This window comes from Porites lutea, chromosome 6 (genome assembly GCF_958299795.1).
Source record: "Porites lutea chromosome 6, jaPorLute2.1, whole genome shotgun sequence".
NCBI classification, from domain to species: domain Eukaryota; kingdom Metazoa; phylum Cnidaria; class Anthozoa; order Scleractinia; family Poritidae; genus Porites; species Porites lutea.
The window spans coordinates 16472621-16492324 of NC_133206.1; the positions used below are offsets into that span (position 1 = coordinate 16472621).

The 19704-nt window shown below is 39.4% G+C and overlaps 3 protein-coding genes across 3 annotated transcripts; 1 reads left to right on the forward strand and 2 right to left on the reverse strand.

Moving 5' to 3' along the window:
• Positions 1-30: 30 nt before the first annotated feature.
• On the reverse strand, positions 31-4757 carry LOC140941517 (uncharacterized). Its single transcript, XM_073390528.1, has 6 exons — positions 4659-4757; positions 2200-2343; positions 1541-1620; positions 1171-1238; positions 985-1060; positions 31-308 (listed from the first exon to the last, which is right to left on the reverse strand). The coding sequence occupies exons 1-6, from the start codon at positions 4732-4734 to the stop codon at positions 159-161; spliced, it is 594 nt and encodes a 197-aa protein (XP_073246629.1). The 5' UTR covers positions 4735-4757; the 3' UTR covers positions 31-158.
• A 1135-nt stretch (positions 4758-5892) lies between these two features.
• LOC140940120 (uncharacterized) lies at positions 5893-11343 on the reverse strand. Its single transcript, XM_073389013.1, has 4 exons — positions 11248-11343; positions 10911-11111; positions 10074-10213; positions 5893-7005 (listed from the first exon to the last, which is right to left on the reverse strand). Coding segments are annotated over exons 1-4 (1170 nt in total). The 5' UTR covers positions 11250-11343; the 3' UTR covers positions 5893-6178.
• Positions 11330-19594, forward strand: LOC140940121 (protein-lysine N-methyltransferase EEF2KMT-like). The gene is made up of 9 exons (XM_073389014.1): positions 11330-11422; positions 11493-11546; positions 13167-13355; positions 13851-13928; positions 14712-14767; positions 15455-16095; positions 16857-16917; positions 17043-17125; positions 18297-19594. Exons 1-9 carry the CDS (start codon positions 11336-11338, stop codon positions 18413-18415), a joined length of 1368 nt encoding a protein of 455 aa, XP_073245115.1. The 5' UTR covers positions 11330-11335; the 3' UTR covers positions 18416-19594.
• Positions 19595-19704: the final 110 nt, after the last annotated feature.

The following is a 19704-nucleotide window of genomic DNA, read 5'->3' on the forward strand; positions in this document are numbered from 1 at the left end:
TGTTTAATTTCATTCTACTTGCCGAGACTAGTGAGTTACAGTCAGTAAAACATACATCTTACTATCATTGGTACCATGAATAAACAAATGATTATTTTTGACACAGATTTATAGGTAACAAGAGATACTAACAGTAAAAAAATTATTGAAAGCAAATGTTAGATGTTTGGTAATATTTTGTGAGTTGACTGTTCTTTGTTGGCAGCACGTTCTTGCAGCTTTTTTAATAAAGTTTCACAGTCATTTGCTACAATGAGAATATCTTGGTTTTCACCATACACAAACCCTTCTTTAACAGCATTCTGAATCTGAAATGAAATACAAGGGCATGTAAACATCTTTTTGAAGACTGAGCAGGGTGGATTATTAGCTTGATTAATGCCTTTCATATATGTTCCATATTTAGCCAATGAGCCTATAATGAAATTGATCAAACCTCAGACACCAAAGGGACAGAGCCAAGTTTCTGCATTACAGAAGTGCCTGTTTTACTGTCAAACCTTCTTAAATATGGACACCACAGAGTCAGAGCTAAGTGTCTGCATAAAAGAGGTGTCCAATAGTACAAAAGTGGGGAGTGTATGAAGGTTGACATCAGTGGGACCAATAGACCTGTCTCTAACAGAGAAGTGTTCACAAGGACAGGATCGACTGTATGGCTTGGCTCACCATGAATTCCTATGCATCCCAGTCATTAGAGTGCAAGATCACCCAGACACAGATGTTATGTTTATATGTTATGGCTGGCTCAGTGATAATACAACAAGGAGAGCACAGTGTAGCACCTAAGCTTGGTCAAGAATAATATTATTAAGGATTACGGGACCCCTCCCCCCCCCACCCCCTTGACCCCCACCAGAATCAGGTAAAAAATGTTACACTTGAACCTGTAAGAGACAACCCAAAGGCTGTCTCAGGCTTCTTTAGGGCCAAGATATTATTTTACAATCAAATCACACACACTCACAAAAACATTCTACAAACCCAGTCTATCAAGTTTCCCCAATAATTGGCAATATTTAATATTCCTATTGGTTTATCATGAAGTCCAAGCTGGACCCTGAAAAGCAAAGGAAAGAAGTCACGCATTTGACTCAAGCAGATTCCCAAAAAAAAGCCACAAGGAGAAAAGCACAGATAAGAAGCAACAAAAACTGTTGTTATCCTTACCATGTAATCATTTCTAGGAGTTCCTCAAAAGTACCATACCCTCCTGGTAAAGCTATCATAGCATCAGCCTGAAATCCATTAATAAGATTTAATAAAATCCCACTTTCTGTACAAACAACAACCTAACCCTATGATTATCAGTAAAAGTAGCATTACATATGTTGTGGAGACAATGAACAATGTTAAAGTATAATACCTGCAAGGGCAAGACTGACTAGAATTTTCAAGTATTGATCTTTGATCTTTGATCTCTCCTGAAACCACACCCCCACTGAAAAGAGGGGTACAGGTCACACCCACAAAGAATGATTGTTGTTTCTCAACTTGCTCTGTATTTTGTTTAGCTTGTAACAAAACTTAGCGAGCTTACCTTTTCTAGCATGTTTCTCTTCCTAGTGTGCATGTCCTGAACTAGCACTGTCTTGCCAACACTATCCAAATTTCCACGATCTGGATTTAAAATAGCAGGTTACTATGTTTTCTTAACAGCAAACAGCCTAAAAAATGAGGTTGTTTCTGCAAACTACCCTACAAAATGGGCATGAAACCACTAAACCACCAGTGAGAGAAAGATGGACCCTCAAGCTAGATACAGCATAAATGAGTAGGGTTGTGTTTTATTTACAGTAGAATGAAAAATATCTGTCATCCTGTGTTTCAAACATCCTAGCAAAATATGGTTGATAATTTGTGGACAATGAAGCAATGAGAATGAAGGACAACTTTAAGCCTCTTCAAGAGACATATAATGAGAGAATGATGAAATGACCAATCACAGAAAAGTCTGCTGGTAACAAGTTTCATGTAGTGGGTTGAAACTTTTTTTTAGTTAAGTAGCCTTATAGTACCCTGTGAACTCAGCTTCCTGCCACTTGCTGATAGGTACTTTCTGATAGAGAGATTTGATGGTGGGAAATTTATGTATATTTGTAGGCTATATTATGTGATCATTTTATCTTTTGTGTTTTAGTTCACCTTTTCTGACTTAATTTGAAAGTTTGGCCTCAGACCTCATTGTGATTTGCATACCTTGAACAACAAAGAACTCGGGAAGAAATCCAGTCACCTCACAGCCTCCATCAGCAACAGTTTTGGCTATAGCTCCCATAAGACCTACTGTTCCTCCACCATATATCAGATTTATCTTATTTTTTACCATACACTCACCAAGAGCTGCAACACAAAGAAGTCAGTATTGATAAAGAAAATGTTTTTTCAATGCACTTTCTCTTATTCTTCTCAAAGATTATCTGTGTTTGCAGCAAATTTCTTCCCCCAGAAATTATGGGTAGTCTCTAAGTTTGTCCCTGGCTCCAACCTTCTGCTTACTCATAGTGTGGCTTGGTTGGAGTAAAGCCAGCTGTTCTGTATAGGAAAACTGAAACCTCATACATGCAAAATACGCTTAATTTCCCACGAATTTGGTCAGTGAAAGATTTTTGAAAGTTGAAAACCTACTAGTATGTACAGCAAGATGACTATTTAACAATAATTCCTCGAGCCTGAATGGGCTCTTAGTCAATAGCCCATGAGGCCGAAGGCTGAATGTGCTATTGACTTAGAGGGTGAGAGGAATAATTGTTTTGGTAAAATCCAACTAGTTGGTAAAAAATATATCGAGGCAAAACAACTTTAGCTTGCAAAACGCGATACAGCCGCTATTGTGGGCTATGCCATATAACCTAGTAGTAGCTCAACCAATAATACGCAGCAATGATAATAGACCACTAGTTGGATTTTACTAAAAGGAATTTTCCTTAATGTAACCCAGGTAACAAGCTAGTTAGAAAGCTTTCATTAGCCTTTCATTGTAAAATCCAACTAGTGGTATATTATCAATGCTGCATTCTGATTGGTTGAGCTACTACTAGGCTATATGTTATAGCCTACTAGTAGGGCGAAGTGCAGGCTTTTTGGTGGTAAAAAAGGATTAAAGTCTAGCTTTAACCAGGTAAAGTTGTTTTGTCTCGATATTTTTGACCAAATAGTTGGATTTTACTAAAACAATTATAGAGTAACGAAGTGTGACGTCATAGAAAATGAAATTTGTGAAATTATGGGATTTGTTAAGATATTTTGAAAGAACAACGTCCAAGACGCCTACTCGCCAAAAATTAGCAATTTGGGGCAGATTGTCTCTGAGATATTAGCCCAGTTATGCTCCGATAACTCCATACAAATCCTTCTAAATCTTAACTGGTTCCTAATCTTATAAACCAAGCCAAATTTAGAAGGATTTGTATGGAATCGTCACAGCATAACTGGGCTAATATCTCAGAGACAATTTGCCCCGAATTGCTAATTTTTGGCGAGTAGGCGTCTTGGACGTTGTTCTTTCAGAATATCTTAACAAATCCCATAATTTCACAAATTTCATTTTTATGACGTCATCACTTCGGTACTCTATTCCTCTTGCCCTCATGGCCTCTGAATCAATACCGCATTTGGCCTTTGGCCTCATGGGCTATTGACTTAGAGCCCATTCTAACTCTTCAGATTAGAGACTGAAATCTCCCAGATAATCGCTGAAGTTTGCCATAATTTTCTGTAGATTCGACTATCCGACAATGAAATTTCAAGAACTTTGTGTTGTTTGAGATATTTTACTGTTAACATCGAACATTTCCTCACAAACTCTGGTATGCCATTGTAATATAAGCAATAATGTGATTGGTGGGAAGTAAACTAATTAGGTCAAATGTTACAATTATTAAAACAACATCTTTTTCACACGTTTTTTTTTTCCAAAAAAATGAAGTCATGTGCCCTGCATTATGACGTCAGCTATCACCCACTCCCCATCAATTCTCAATAGGGAGCTTTAGCATCGACGTCGGCAATGGCAGCGAAAACGTCACTTTTAAAATGAATTGCCGCTTTTTCAATCTTTGTCGCGTTTGTTCCAATTTGCTGAAAATGGCAAGTGTAGGCGAATTTCCCTGGAGTTGATTTCTTGAGGACTGCACTCAAGTTTAGAGAGAGAAAAAGAGATTCGTCGTCCCTTGTTTACGTCCTCCATAAAACTTGCAATTACGCATTTTCACGTCGTAGTCGTGCAAGGACGGTAAAGAAATGTACAAAAAAGCGTGATGCACGTGCAAAATTGTTGTTTTGCGTAATAAACCTATTGCTTTTTTGACTTCCTGGTTGCCGTAGCCGTCGTCGTTGCTAAAGCTCCCTAATATTTGCAGATCTAGAGGTGGGGGGTTAACAGCCCTGTATATTTCCAGTACAGTGGAAACCCGCCTTACGGTCATCTCGTTCTTACGGCTACTTTATTTTGGTCGCCTGGCAAAACGGTTAAACATTTTCTTATAAAAAACCCTCGTTAATACGCCCACCCCGCTAATGCGGCCAATTCTTTGGGCCCATTGGTGACCGTATTAGGTTCGACTGTAAATGCACCATTGTTTATTTAGGTGGCATTCCTTTCTTGATCACCATAAAAATTTACCGTAAATAATTTTATCTAGAAAACAAGTCATTACCTTTAGCACCTTCTTCAAACCTTGGATCATTTCCCAATTTGGAGCCACAAAACACTGTGATCGTTTTCAGCGCCATGTCTTTTAACTATTTTTACCAGGCGTCCCATTCCTTTCCCAGGCTCCACACCGATTCCACTTCCCGCCTTAAGTCAGCATGCACGTGACCAAATTATTCAAGGAACATTCGGAATGCTACATTCATCTTAATTACTAATTTCCACCAGCTTTATAGATTTTAGCTCGCAATTATGGCCAAAGCGAGTAATTTTTTTGAGTTTATTCCAGGTACTGTATTCTTATTCAGGAATAAGATCAAACGAACGCGCCCTTAGCGCGCGTGCGCGGAGAAGAGTGGATCAGTTGTGTCGCTTTGGGTCATGACCTCCGCAAATTGGGTTTATTTGTTTTCTTTTTTAATTTTAAATTGATTACTCACTTTGTTTATGATGCCAATTACACCCTATGAAAATTGAGAAATATCTTGAGAATGACGAAATTACAGCTTTATGTCGAACGAATATACCACCCTGAAGCATTATTTCAAACGTTAGAAACAACAAAAATGAACTCAAAGCAGTCTCGACCCACAGCGCTTAAGACCTCTTACAATTTTCAAAAACTACAATAGATTTCTAAAGTGAAGACGTCATAAAAACTAACTTTTTGAAATTATGGGATTTGTCAAGATATTCTAAAAGAACAATGTCCAAGACGCCTACTTGCCAAATATTAGCAGTTCGGGGCAAATTGTCTCTGGGGTATTAGCCCAGTTATGCTCTGGGCCGACTTGTTCAAAACTGTGTTAAGATAACCCAGGGTTAGTGTGAGATTTGAATCAGACATGAAAGCTTAAAAATCTTTCCAGTTTTAATTCTTTTTGTCTACAAGTTGATTATTGGAAGCTTTTAAAATAGCAGAGAAAATTATCCAACAAAATGCTTTTGAACACTAGAAAAAGAAGACCGGGTTAAATTTCAATTTAACAGCCTTGCGCGGACAACGCGGGATGTTCCAAGAAAAGCACTTATAGTAACCTTAACGGATAGGCTGTAAAGAAGAAATGTAATGCTGTCTGGATGGGGAAATGAAACAATGAACTCTTTCGATCACGTGATAGAGGAATAAATCTTATGTTTATGGGAGGCCTGTAGCAAGAAAGAGGGAAAACTGCATCTACCGTTTGGCCGACTCAAGCGAAATAAAACTTAAAGAATACTGCGCGATAAAAATATAATATCAACAGAGGCAAGCGCACATTTATTTCTGACAAATGTGGAACTTTTCATGTCCTTATGCGGGTGTTCCTCTGAATAAAATTTTCAAAATGAGTTTGCTGAAGCATCAGATGAGTGACACGTAAATGAAATTATCCATAAAACAAGTACATTAACGTCTCTAAAAATAGTCTACAAAGACGCCTTTGAGTGTGTTCCAAACTACAACCCAGCGGATCGATTTTGTTCCTCTGTTTCGCAAATGTATCTTCAGATGGTGAAAGGAGTTCTCTGACTGCCTAATATTTAGCGCGAAGAACTCGAGCTTGAACGGCTATATCTCCGACGTCTCGGAGGGGACCGACTTCTGCTCCGTGACTTTGAACGCGATCGTCTCCTTGGAGACGGTGAGCGTGACCGTCTTCCGCCTGCTCTGAAAGAACCGCGGAATCGTGCCGGAGGTGACCTTCTCCACGCTGGTGGCGGTGGCCGGCGTCGCGGAGGAGGACTGGGTCGACGAGCAGGTCTAATGTCGCGAGGCCTCATGGGAAGGATGGTTTGTGCTGTGATTTCTTGTCCATCTATCTGTCCTCCGTCCATATGCTTCAGCGCAGCCTCCGCTTCCTCTGCGTCATCGTACTCAACATAAGCAAACCCTCTTGGAAGAAAATTAAAACGGTCCATCGGCAAGTCTACCGATTTGACGTGCCCGTAAACACTAAATATCTCAAACACATGATCTTTAGTCACGTTGCGCGTCAGATGAGCGATGTAAAGCTTCGTGGGTTTAGGGGTTGGGCTTCTCTTGCGCCTCCTCGGCGAACGCGACGAACCCGACGACGATGATGAACGCGCGCGAGGTCCACGCTTCACGGGACTTGGAGATTTGGATACAGACTTGGACACTGATCGCCGCGTGGGCCTTGTGCGAGGTGGCGGAGTGGGTGATTTGGGGGGCGGAGATTTTTTGGGCGACTTTGGGGGAGGGGACACTTTAGGTGACTTGGCTTTGGGGGGAGGTGGAGGAGCTTTATCTTTGATTTCTTTCGGTTCTTTAGTCACTTCTTTTACTTCTTTAGTTTCTTTTTCTTTTACTTCTTTTTTAGCCTTTGGAGTCTTGTTCTTTTCAGCACCTATGACAAAAACAGAATTAATATAATCATTTCAATGATGGCTTTGGAACTTTCTTTGCTTTACAACTTGCCTCAGAAGGCAGCTCACGCCATTTCTGAAATGCTGTCCACTGTTGGACATTAACTTGAAAGGGAAAAAGAAGTTTTAAATATTGGATTTGAAGTCTTAGGTAGCTTGCGTTGGAGACGTAATCTAACACCGGTTAGTAAAGTCTGTGAAGCAGTGCTGATATCCTTGTTCTGGACACCCAATGGACTCAAAGAATTACTGGAAATGTGTTTCGAATTTCCCTTCAATCTGATTGGCAAATTGACGGTGGCTTTTTTAACAACAGGCAAATTATGGCACGTACTAAAATCCTGGATTTCAGCGCAGCTTCGCCGACGGACTTAACCCATGTCGTGTGTCGTGACGCTAGCCTTACACGGGAAACAAGAAAAATATTACTTGCTATTTTCATGAATCACGACAAATAAAAAAGCTAAACACAGTTTATGACGATACTAGGAGACCATGAGCCAGCGCATTTCACAAGACAGGGTGTTGAAGTGGTGCAATTTTTTCACGAAAAACAAGGCAAATTTTGTAAATAACAGCAACCAGGAAATGATTGGCCCATGCGTGATAGCTGCGATCTTGGACGTCAAGTCTGCTATTTGCGCACTTGGTTGTTGGGCTAGAGAGAAATTAGGTGGAGGGAGTGAGATCCCCCCGCATAAAAACAAGAAAAAGAAAAGTTCATTCAAAGCAGGAGCCCATAGATAGATAGATAGATAGATAGATAGATAGATAGATAGATAGATAGATAGATAGATAGATAGATAGATAGATAGATAGATAGATAGATAGATAGATAGCTTTATTAAAAATCCAGAAAATAGCCGCGAATTTACAATAAAACCATTAGAAAATAGCCGCGTTATGCATGATAAAACTATTCATTAGTCTATTTGTTCTACAAAAAGGTACGTTAAATGCGCGCTTTCTCCTTAATCTCATTGAATAGGCGCTCTGTCAGCCATTGGCGCCGTTGGTGGAGGGTGGAAATATTGCACTCTTTTAGAGCCTCTTGATAGCCTAAATCTGGGAAAATAATTCTAAGTGCACGGTGCTGAATTTTCTCTAGCTCTTCAGAGAGATACTCAGGCAGACCATTGTGGAAAACTTGGCAGGCATATTTAGACGGGCCGGATACACGTAGTATAGAAACAAAGTAGCTGCGCAGGATCTCCTTTTGACGCTTAAGCTGCCTTAAAAGATATAGCCTAGAGGCTCCTTTTTTGATAACATTCTCTATGTGAGCGTTCCACTTTTGTTTGTTTGAAATTGTGAGACCAAGAAGTTTTGCGCTAGTTACAACCTCAATTGGTTTGTTGTTAATAGTAACTGTTTCGAAAGGATCTACAGACCTTGAGAAACTTATCTGCAACTCTTTACACTTGGTCTCATTCAATTGGAACTTATCTATTTCGGCTTGCCTAACTAGGTCGTCTACAGCAAATTGGATTCCACTTGGTTGGCCCTTGTGGACTGTCTCGGCCATCGATGTGTCATCGACGTACTTCCAAAGGTTGACGCCATTGACATTGATGTCATTTATCATTACCAGGAAGAGCCAGGGCCCCAATTTGGTCCCCTGCGGGACACCTGCCCTGACAGATCCCCAATCCGAGTAGCAATCGTGGGCGAGTTTCACTCGTTGCTTCCTGTCAGTAAGAAAATCTGCAATCCAGTCCAGCACCCAAGGTGGTAGCTCATGATCAGTAAGTTTAGCCATAAGAATGGCGTGGTCGATGAGATCAAATGCTTTCCTAAAGTCAAAGAGCACCACGCGCACAGTAGAACCGTTGCCGTCAGTATTCTTATACCAGTTGTGGAGCATGCTGATTAGGGCATGCACTGTGCTGGAGTTCGGAACAGTCCCATATTGGTTCTCGTCAATCTTCGCAAGGACGGCAGGCTTGATGTAGCCGTCAACGACAAACTCTTCTCCGACTTTGGAGAGAATTGGAGTCAACGAAATGGGTCTCAGGTGTTTGTTCACATCGCTAACAAGTGAAGTCTTCGGGAGGGGTGTAATGTCCACTTTCTTCCACGAAGTTGGAAGGCGACGGTCCAAAAAGGAAGAATTCAAGATGTCTGCCACTGGTGCAGCCAATAAGTCCGCGTTTTCTTTTATTTCCCAAGAAGGGATTCCATCAGGTCCGGATGCTTTGTTCGTATTAAGCGCGGATAGTTTCTCAAAGACTGAAAACTCAGATATCGGACGGGGAAGATCTTGTTGGCATGTATACGCGCGCACGCGCGTGTGCATCAGGCGTGACTAGAGGGGTGAAAGCGGTCATTGGTGACAAAAAAGCATATAACATAACCCAGAGTGAGCAACTCCCTTGCGCTCGTGTCACGGTTTTTCACGGACTAATTTATTTTTAGAATGGTTTTGGCGCAAATTTTGAATATCTTTAAATTTTAATTTTGTCGTTTCACGCATGAACAAATGCGTAAAAAAATTAGTCATTCAAGGTGAACAAGAATTCTCCTTTTCAACTTTTGCAGCACCCTTTAACTTTCCAAACCTTTTTCTACTATTTCTACTCATTTTAAAATCTTTCCAAAAGTTTCCAAAATGTTTCTTGGCTGCTTTATTGTCTGATATAAAATGTTTACTACAACATAACAGTGACTTCATATTTCTTCGGTGAAAAGTCTCCAGCAAGTGCGGTCAAAGTGCCGGCTGTCGCCTGGCTGCCACTTTTAAACCTGTTAACCAGAAGTTCATTTCTGTCTGGTGCAAGTCTGAGGGTGGTTTCCAAAAGTGGGAACCGATCATATTGAAAATGAAATATGTCTTTTCTTGTAATTTTTACTAAAGCCCATCACTGCCGTGCATACCATTTAGAAATAAACTGATCCGGTCTGGTTAGTCAGTTCTGGCAAATGGAAAGCGCCCTAAAATCAGGCTTAACACACACGTTGCTATTGCCACTAACTTCAACTTATACCTCAACAATGAACTTTGTGAAAAAAAAATTTAAGCATCAAAAGGAAAAGTTTAGAAATTTCTTACCACTACTACTGCTACTTGAGCCACTACTGCTACGGCTGGAACCACTGCTGCTACCTGAACTGCTGCTTCTACTGCCACTACTGCTTGAACCTGAACTGGAACTGCGGCTACTGCTTGAGCTGCCAGAACTTGATCCTGAGCTAATGAAACAAATACAGTTGAGCATGTTAGAATGGTCTAAGACACAAAGGCAATAATTTGTAGCCTCTTCAGCGTGCAAATAAAGTCAGTTTTAACACTTGCTCTTCAGGAAAGAGGTAGCTAGCATGTACCAGCCCAAGAGCCATTTTAACTAGCCCGAAAAAAAAGTTTTGATGGGCAGGATTCAGTAACTTCACTTGACCATCAGGCGAGTTAGAATAAAATTCATTAGCTAAATAGCAAAATCCACTAGCCCTGGTCTATCAGGAACGGCTTTCTTTGCACGCTGCTCTGTTTACAGGCATTCAGTCAGATTCCTTAGGAATTGGAGTAAATGCTGTAGCAAGAGGAAGAAAAACAGTGGGGGGTGTTTTGCAGCAGCTATTATTACACGTTTTCTATAACCTTCATTTGCACGTAACTTCAAAATCATAACCAGAAAACAAATGATCCCAGCTACAGTGTATCTCGCAACATAGTGTTCTGGCATTCACAATTCACCGTGAAAAAAAGAAGTCAAAAATTACTTTTCACCATCCTGTCGGTCATTAATAACATAATATGTGGCTAAAATTGAGTCTAGCTGAATGTAGGAAGTCCATACTGTACCTCAGTGTGTACCTAGCCCCAAAGAAATAAAGGAAAAAAAACAAAAACATCCAAACATTTATGCAGTAACGACAGAAACGAGCTTACCTGCTAGAAGAGCGGTTACGTCTTCGACTTCCCTTGTCTGTACCATTCTTTGCACTCGCTTTGCTTTGATCCTTAGTTTTTGTCTTTTCTTTACTTGCCTTTACGGGACTTCGGCCACGGGTGCTTGACGTGCGTTTCTTCTCCTTGTCCTTGTCCTTGCGGGCCGCGGGAGAGCGCGACCGCGAGCGACTTCTACGACCCCTGAAAGAAGGAGAAAAAGAGTGAAAACAAGAAAGAGATCTATAGAGAAAATAAATTTTGTTTTCACCAGCATAAAATAGCACCAGAGTGTTAAAAAACGGCAGGATGGCAAAGGATTCCGCTCGAATCTACTCACATATTTCGTCAAGTTGTTACGACGCCAAGATGGCCGGCTGGTGTGCTATAGAACCCAGTCTCCAATGCACCTTTGTAACGCGGCCATCATGGCGGACGGTAAGGTCCTAGTGGAGTTCGGCGAAATTCAAAGGCAGTACCTACAAATGGCTCCGTTGAAGGGATTTATTTGGAAAGTTAGTTTTATATCTTTCTTGTGTTAGTCGCTGATAAGTCTTGTTCTGAGTGTTTTCGATGTATTTTTAGGAAATCGAAAAAACAAACTTGGACTTTGAAGCACAGAAAAAACTACTCCACATGGTTGGTAAGATTTAAGATGCAAGTTTAATTCTTCGTGAGAATTGCAGTTTCTATATTATTTTTGCCACGTTAATTATGCATACACATATTGTTCAAAGGAAAACAAACTAAGCCCTTGAAATTTCAGTTACAGTTTTTCAGGGCTGTCAACCCCCCACGTCACCAAATATTGAGAATTCGTAGGGATTGGGGAAGGAATGATAGATGACATCATGTCACACGGCAAATGACGTCATTTGTGCCAAAAATGCTCGTTGATTCCAATCGACATAAATCGCACATAAACAGCTCATATTTAGCCACATTACACAAAGGCATACCAGGATCTATGAGGAAACATTCCATGTTGACAGTAGCTCAAACAACGCAAAAAATTTGAAATTTTATGGTCGGAAAGTTGAGTCTACAAAAAATTGCAACTTTGGCGATTATCCGGGAGATATCAGACTCTAATCTGGAGACCGGGAGATACGGTCCAAAATCTGGAGTCTCCTGAATTATCCGGGAGAGTTGACAGCTCTGGTTTTTATTGAGCACTGCATGGTTTGCACGAGACATCACGGCGGCCATGTTGGTGGTCAAGAACAAAAGCATATTCCTCCTTTGGGAACTGAACTCCATTTTCATGTAAATTCTTCGAGAAAAAAAAATTCTTTTGTATTGACCGAACATTCATGGCCACCTTGTCATATGGTTGCAAACCAAAATAAATATTTTAATTTTTTTGGAATGCTGCAAAATGCTGTATTGCCAATTTTTTTTTGGCATTTCATCAATGAAAGTTTCGCTGCTTTGTTCACAGGAAGTAGTGACAGGTCTGATCTAGTTGTTCCTTTTTTTTCCAGCCTACAGTTTCATCAGTATTTGTTGGATCATTATAGCCTCAGTGGTGGTCAGCAGGGGTACCGTAACATTCCAAAAAGCCCCCGGGCTTATATTTTTCAAAGGCCCTTTTGAGGAGCTTATTTTTGAAGGGGCTTATATTTGGAGGGGCTTATCTATGGAGGGAAATTTGCGTTTCAAAATCCATTGGGCTAGCCTTATAGTGGGAAAGAAATTTACCGTTTTTGCTTTGTTTTACTTTGTATTTGAGGGCAATTGCCAAGTACAAGCCCCTGGGGGGCTTATATTTGGAGGGGCGATTTAACGGAGGGTTTTTTGCGTTAGGAGTTTGGGGGGCTTATATTTAGAGGGGCTTATACACGGAGGGGCTTATTTTCGGAATTTTACAGTATTTTGCGAATACTGAATGCAGAACACTGAATATAATGACTCTGAGTTTGGTGATTAGGGTTAGGAAACTAAGTGAATCAAATTCCATTCAGGGTCATTAAATGCAGAAAGCAGACCTAAATGCTGCCAAATGACGAATGACTGTTAAGTTCAGTGATTAAGGTTAGGAAGCCAAAACTGAGTGTCAGGTTCCATTTAGGGTCATTACACTGGGAAAACAGACCTGACACTTGATTCACTCAGGTTTCTAACACTAATCACGAAACTTCAGAGTCATCCGGCCTTCTGTATTTGGTGTTTTGCGTTCGGCCCTCAGCATTCTTCAAAATACTCCTGCCAAGTGGTGGTTGGCGTGTGTGTTCAGTTTGAGCTTGGCTTTTTTTCCAGACATACTACTTCACTGCAGATTTGAGGCATGCTCCTTCAGTGACCTACCTGAGGATGTTTCTGAAACACATTGTCAAGCTTTGTGAAGAAAATGACTTTCAAATATCTGACCAACTTTATGAAGCTTATGGAGAAGTTTTAGGCAAGGTGGAACAAAGCAATGACAAGTGTTACAAAAGTTACACCTTGGTAAGACCTCATTCAATCGAAAATCTCTATTAAACTTGCCTTCAGCGGTATACACTGTCTGTGACAGAGCGTACATTACCTTGTGCATACAATGTCTTTAGCTCTTGGTGGGGGGGGGGGGGGGGATGGGAGATGGGAAAAGGGACTCATCAAAATGTTATTCAGGGTGGCTCCACTTTGACATATGATTTCTGAGGGAAAAGTTTAGCCCTATTATAAACCTTCTGCTTAAAATGGCACTTAGGGTGTGGCTGTTCAAAATATTATCACTACAGGCCCCTATAAATGTGCCAGCCCCAAAGGACTCTGAGAGTTGAATGTACTTCATCTTGTGAAATCCATCCTTTCATATACCAGCATAGCTTGAAAAAGTACCCCTTCTGGGTGGAGCCTCTCTGTAAAGGCGATTATAAAGAGTGCACCCCCTTTCTTTGTCAACTAACATTTTTGAGGTTTGTTTGTTAATTTTGTTCTCTGTAATTTAATAAAATTTAGCCATGTGGGGGTTTGATAACCCTTGAAGAAACCCAACAGTTTATATCTCAAGGAACAACAGGACTCAGTACATGGATGGTAATAACATGTATTGTGTTATTTTAATCAGAAAATGAAACAAAACAGTAGGCAAAGCCTGTATTACTTTAAATTCTGTCAGGATGAGATGTAAATTAAAAAAGTCATAAATTTATAAAATTGTAACAACCAAAAATATTTGGACACAAATGGGGCTCCAAGGTCCCATGTGAAGTACCTTACCACCAGTGCAGCGCTTGAAAAAAACTTGAATTCCAGCTTGTCCTTTGGGCAAGCAGCTCTCACATTCTGCTTGCCTAGGGCCACTTCTTGCTTGTCTTAGTTAATGATTTAGTTAGAAGATGATTTGCTTAGACCCTTTCCCATTAGGCTAGTGAATTTAAAAGTTACTTGCCCTGGAATAAAATCAGTTCTGCTTGTCATGGATGACTGGACAGGACTTTTTTTGAGCCCTGGTGGTGATGCCTGCCAGGTACTGGTACTGTTATGTTCTCTAGTGGTTCTTAACCCTTCAAGCCCCAATATCCACACACAAATAATTCTCCAAACTGATCTCATTGAGAGAATTTGATAAACGTTCAAAGCATATTCAGTCTTGGACAGACAGGGTTGAATAATTTATCTTCTAAAGGAGTCAGATCAGTTGACTGTTCTGAGATGGGGTCATCTGTATCTGGATGGTAGGGGAGGGGAGAAGAGGAAACCTTTCCTCTCCCTCCTTCTTTCCTTGTTTTGCTCTTGTTCCAACTTTCAAGACAATTTTGCAGAAATGCTTGCTAAGCAGGCTGATAGAGCTAACCAATCAATTTTTTAACACACCAGGCAGGAAAGTACCTTGCTGAGTGGGCACTGGAGAACATATCAACCTTTCAACAAAGGTGATTTCTCTTTATCGCCGTTAGAGCAAAGCAGCTTATATAAATCACTCAAAAAAATTAACATAAGTTGTTATACCACAATTATTTACACAAAAAACATGATCAATCAAGGCGCAAACATGTATTAGGATTATTGTCAACTTTTTGTTTCTTATGTAAACCAATCGCAAAGTTTTGTACGGAAGTGTAGGAAAATTTTGCTTGTCGAGGGTAGCCAGGGTAGGCAAGTGACCCTTCTGCATAGGACAATTTTTCTCGATATAAAGGGACTTTAGAAAACCTCTGGGGTATATTGTTAAGAACAAAAAATGAGCCCACACTCATCGTCTCAGCTCCTCGGGGAGGATCTAAGGCCCCGGACTCAGAAGAGAAGTGGAAATTGAGCCAAGGCATTTTGGGTCTTCCATGATATAACTTAAATTTTTCAAAGGAGAAAGAACTTGTTGTAAGTTGTTGTTATTTTATGCCAAAACATGCTCTTGGTCAATATCAACTACGAAATAGTCAGCAGCCACTTGCTTGTTGATTCACTGTTTGGTTCTCACTTACCTGACACTTAGAAAACCTCTCCTCATGATAAAAAAATGTAGTGTTGTGAATTATTAATAGTTAGTAACCATAAATAATTATTTAAATAATGGATATTGTTCTTGACCTTTGGTTCTTTTTCATTTTGAACCGCTCCAGGAACATCATAGAGTTGGGATGTGGCACTGGTCTGACCGGACTTGTCATTTGTTCTTCAAGTTCACCTTGTCGATACATCTTTACTGACTGCCATGAAAGAGTTCTTGAAACTCTTCAATACAATCTTGAACTGAATGGATATTTTCAAACTGTTAAAGCTGGTGATAAAGAGCAAACATCATTGTCTTCTTGTAGTAACAAGTCTACTGTGTGTACAAGTAATGCAGATGACATTTTGGAAACATCACAACCAGGAAAAAGAAGCATAATTTGTGCTGGTTTAATAAAGGACAGTAATCAAAGAGCTTTTCATGCACATCATGAGGTGGCCAACAGCTACAACAATCAAGACCATGAATCTGATTTTGAATCCCAGTCTGCAACATTTCCAAACTGTAAAGCATGTGCTGTTGTCACTGATACATGTAACATTGCTAGTGATGGTTTTGGGTTGTCTAGTAGTAAGACTGTTACCACCACAGCATGCTATTCAAGAAAATCTGCTAGTTGTCTACACTTAAACAAGGATTGTGGAAGGCACTCAGGCAGTGTTCAAGTTGAAGTTTGCAAATTGGAATGGGAAACTTTCACAAAGAGTGACCTTAAGACATTATCTGATATTGACGTCATTCTGGCTGCTGGTATGCAGGCATTGTTATTATATATAGAGAGGATATTACACGGTGACGCGAAGATATGAATTTTATTTTCGAGTGGCAAAACAATATTTTATGAACGAGCGCAGCAAGTGAGTAAAATATTGTTTTTGCCATGAGAAAATAAAATTCATATCTTCAAGCCTCCGTGTAATGTTCTTTTTATTATATAGACAACAAGACATCGATAAAATAATAGAGAGAAATGACCGAAATTACGTTATTGATAAACTCACGTGTGAGATTATGGAAAATAAACCACTTGGGTCCCGGGTGTTGTTTTTATGAATTTTACGAGTGGTATATTTTCCAGTAAAACACTTGTGTCTATATAATAAATATATTTACAGACCTGTCATGAAATATGCAATTTACCTTATTGCGGGTCTTTAACTTAATCTAGCATTTTTTGCGATTGTAAAAGAATCATTAAATTTGAGACCCATGAATAAAAATCATCATGAAAATTTAAACAACTGAAATTTAACACCCATATAGAAAATTCAAATCACAGAAAACAAATAATTATAATTATTATAATAATACAAAACAAGAACAAAAGTTGGAAAAAGTTTACACATTAATTTTGCATTATTGCTCTTTACTGAAGGTGTGGCTATTTTAAGATTTCTGTAGATGAGGTAGAGAGAGACCTTAAAATTCATCACATTTTGTTGTTAAAAGTCAGTCTTTCAAGAGGGTGTTTGATTCACTATTTTAAGAGATGCCTTCTTCTTTTCCTACAGATGTTGTTTATGATGTTGATTTAATTCCATCTCTTGTGAGAAACTTGCATATTCTTTTAAGGTTTGTTTAATAATTCTCATAAATAATCATTATTGGCAGTGTATGTCTATCTTTGTAACTTGTTTATATTATTATTATTTTTTGGTTTTTTGAGATGTTCTTGTGATCTGTTCATTATCTTGTAGCACCTGGGGTGGAAGGCCTGTGGCATACTTAGCTTCAACTATCAGAAATCCTCAAACATATGAATTTTTTATTACCCAACTTGGTAAGTGCTAATTTATGAAGAACACTTTTCACTTTCATAGAGTTCATGAGAAGAAAACAAAAGTAATTCACCAAATTGTCAATAGTCATCATCCCTTTGATGATTAGACGGTGATTTTCACTGGCTGTTAGAGTTCCCAGAAAACCTAGCCTGAAAAGACAGCTGGCATTTGCACCAACACCACCAGTTTCCCCACAAAATAATGCCTGAGGGACGAATGCAGAAATTCCATATTGATGCCTTGTGACTACCATATCTGGGTTGTGCTTCTGATTGGTTGTACCATGTTGGTAATTTTTTTCAACCAATCAGAGGCACTATCCAAAACTGGGTAGTGACATTTCACGGTGAAATCAGTGGTAGCATCGCAGGCTACAGCATAGAACCCTGACAATTCCATTCCCATTTAGGAAGAAATCTTCAGTTGTCTTTTTCCCATATATTTTTGTTCTCATAACCAAAGACCATGGACAGGTGTGTACGTTTTACGTACAAGTTTATACGTTTTATCAAGTGAAATGTGAGTAAAGCCTGACAACAGGAAATATGGTAAACAATAAAAAGTTGCTTAACATTAATATTATATATTATAATTCATCTTTTTGTTTTTCATTTCTATTCCACAATAATAACAGTTGATGGATAGAGGATATTACATGGCCGTGCGGAGATAAGAAATTTCTCTTCGAGTGTCGAAAAATATTTCACCAGTGAGCGCAGCGAATGAGTGAAATATTTTTTCAACACGAGAAGAGAAATTTCGTATCTCCAAGCGGCCATGTAATGTTCTATTTATTATATAAACACCACTGAAATACCAAACCATTTCACTTTAATAGTTTTTTGGTTTGAAAGACGTGATTTATTATGTAGCCATAGCAAAGGTGATACTTTCACATGTCAAGATAACATGTTATTTTCACATGTGAAGATATCAAGTTTTCGCGCGAAAGCTCACCTGGTATTTCTTTAGACTGCAAAACAGTCCGTATTTTTGCGTATCCAAGTACGTGCGAGCAGTCAAACAAAAGGTCTGGAACGAGGCTGAAAACAGAGAGCAAGAACTGATTTTGAGAAAAAAACTGACTGTTTTGCAGTCTAATTTCATTGGTGTTTATATAATAAAATTGAATATCATTGTTGTTGTTTTTCTTTTCTTTTTTTTCTTCAGGTGTGCATAACATTTGCTGGAGTGAAGAAAGTAAGCCAAGGGATAAAGTGTTTTACTATGACCACAGCTGTGAAATAAAAATTGTTAAGCTACAAATTTATCCTCCTGAAGCATGTTAAATGTAGCATCAAGTAGGATTGGAGTCTTCCGAGCAAGTACCAACATAGCCTGCGTAGCTGGCGGGATTGTTGTGCCTGGGGTTACTTTCTTGGCAGTGGAGCTGCCACATGAAGCAAGAGCAGCAAAGCAGAAAGGGATTTTTGCTAGCCACTAAGGAAAAATTTGACTTGCTCCCAATCTTCACCGCCAAAAAAACTACCGCACTCACCTGCTTATCTCGCCAGCTATGCAGGCTAGTACCAACAGCCATGTACAGAATGATGTGAGTCCTGGGCAATCAAACAGTGCGATGCAAAGTACATCACTGCATTCAAGTGAAAATGATACAGTAAAATTTTGCATGTGACATGAACTCAGAGAGGGATGAATGCCTCTATTAGAAATGAGCTTGAAGTCCTAGAAGGTTGGTTGCTGAACACTGTAATTTGGCAGAAAATTATGAAGTTCTTGGCCAGGGACACAAAAACAGGCACGATTCCTTTGGAAAAGGCTGTGCTGGAAGAACAAGTACCTGAGAAAAGATCATGAGGTAAGCCAAGAAGGAGATAGGAAGATTGCATCAACAAGAGGCTTGGATACACCAAGAATGGGACTGAGAGATCAGCACAGAGCTGCATTGTGCCAAGTTGCCGTGCATGCCGCTATGCCCTGAGGAGGATATGTGACCATTCATTCATTTTCATTCGGAGCAAATGTCAAGAAATGGACTGTGCCTCAGAACTGGAAGAGGAAGGAGAACCAAAAAAATATTGTTCTGGGTGGTCAAAGATAGTGGTGAATAGATGGACGAGGTCATAAAGAGAAACTTAATTCAGTAACTAAATATTGATATATAGCACTTCCTCAAAATTACCACCACCCTTCAAATGAATGAAACTTTTCAATAAGCCCATGGAAGATAGAAATTTCTATCCTTAGTAACAAACACAACACGTTCTATACACCAAAGCCAGTGCAAAAAATAAATTTGGGGTGATGAGTTTAAATCTCTATTTCATGCCAAATAAGACAAATACATAGTGACTATATCAGGAGAACAAGATAAGTATGCAGAAAAGTGGGATTTTGTACAGAATAATTTTCATTCCTTTTGCTCTGTCATGCCTTTTTCTTTCTTTGCCTTATAAAGTGTTGTAATGCTTAAGAAAGAACAGTTTTTAGAACCAAAACTATCTCAATTTACATGCTTTATGGCATTAAGTTGTAGCCTTTGAGTTACTGTTTTATAATAGTCGTAACATTTATTTTGCAACTTTTACTAGTGCTGTGTATTTGTTATTTAAAGTCC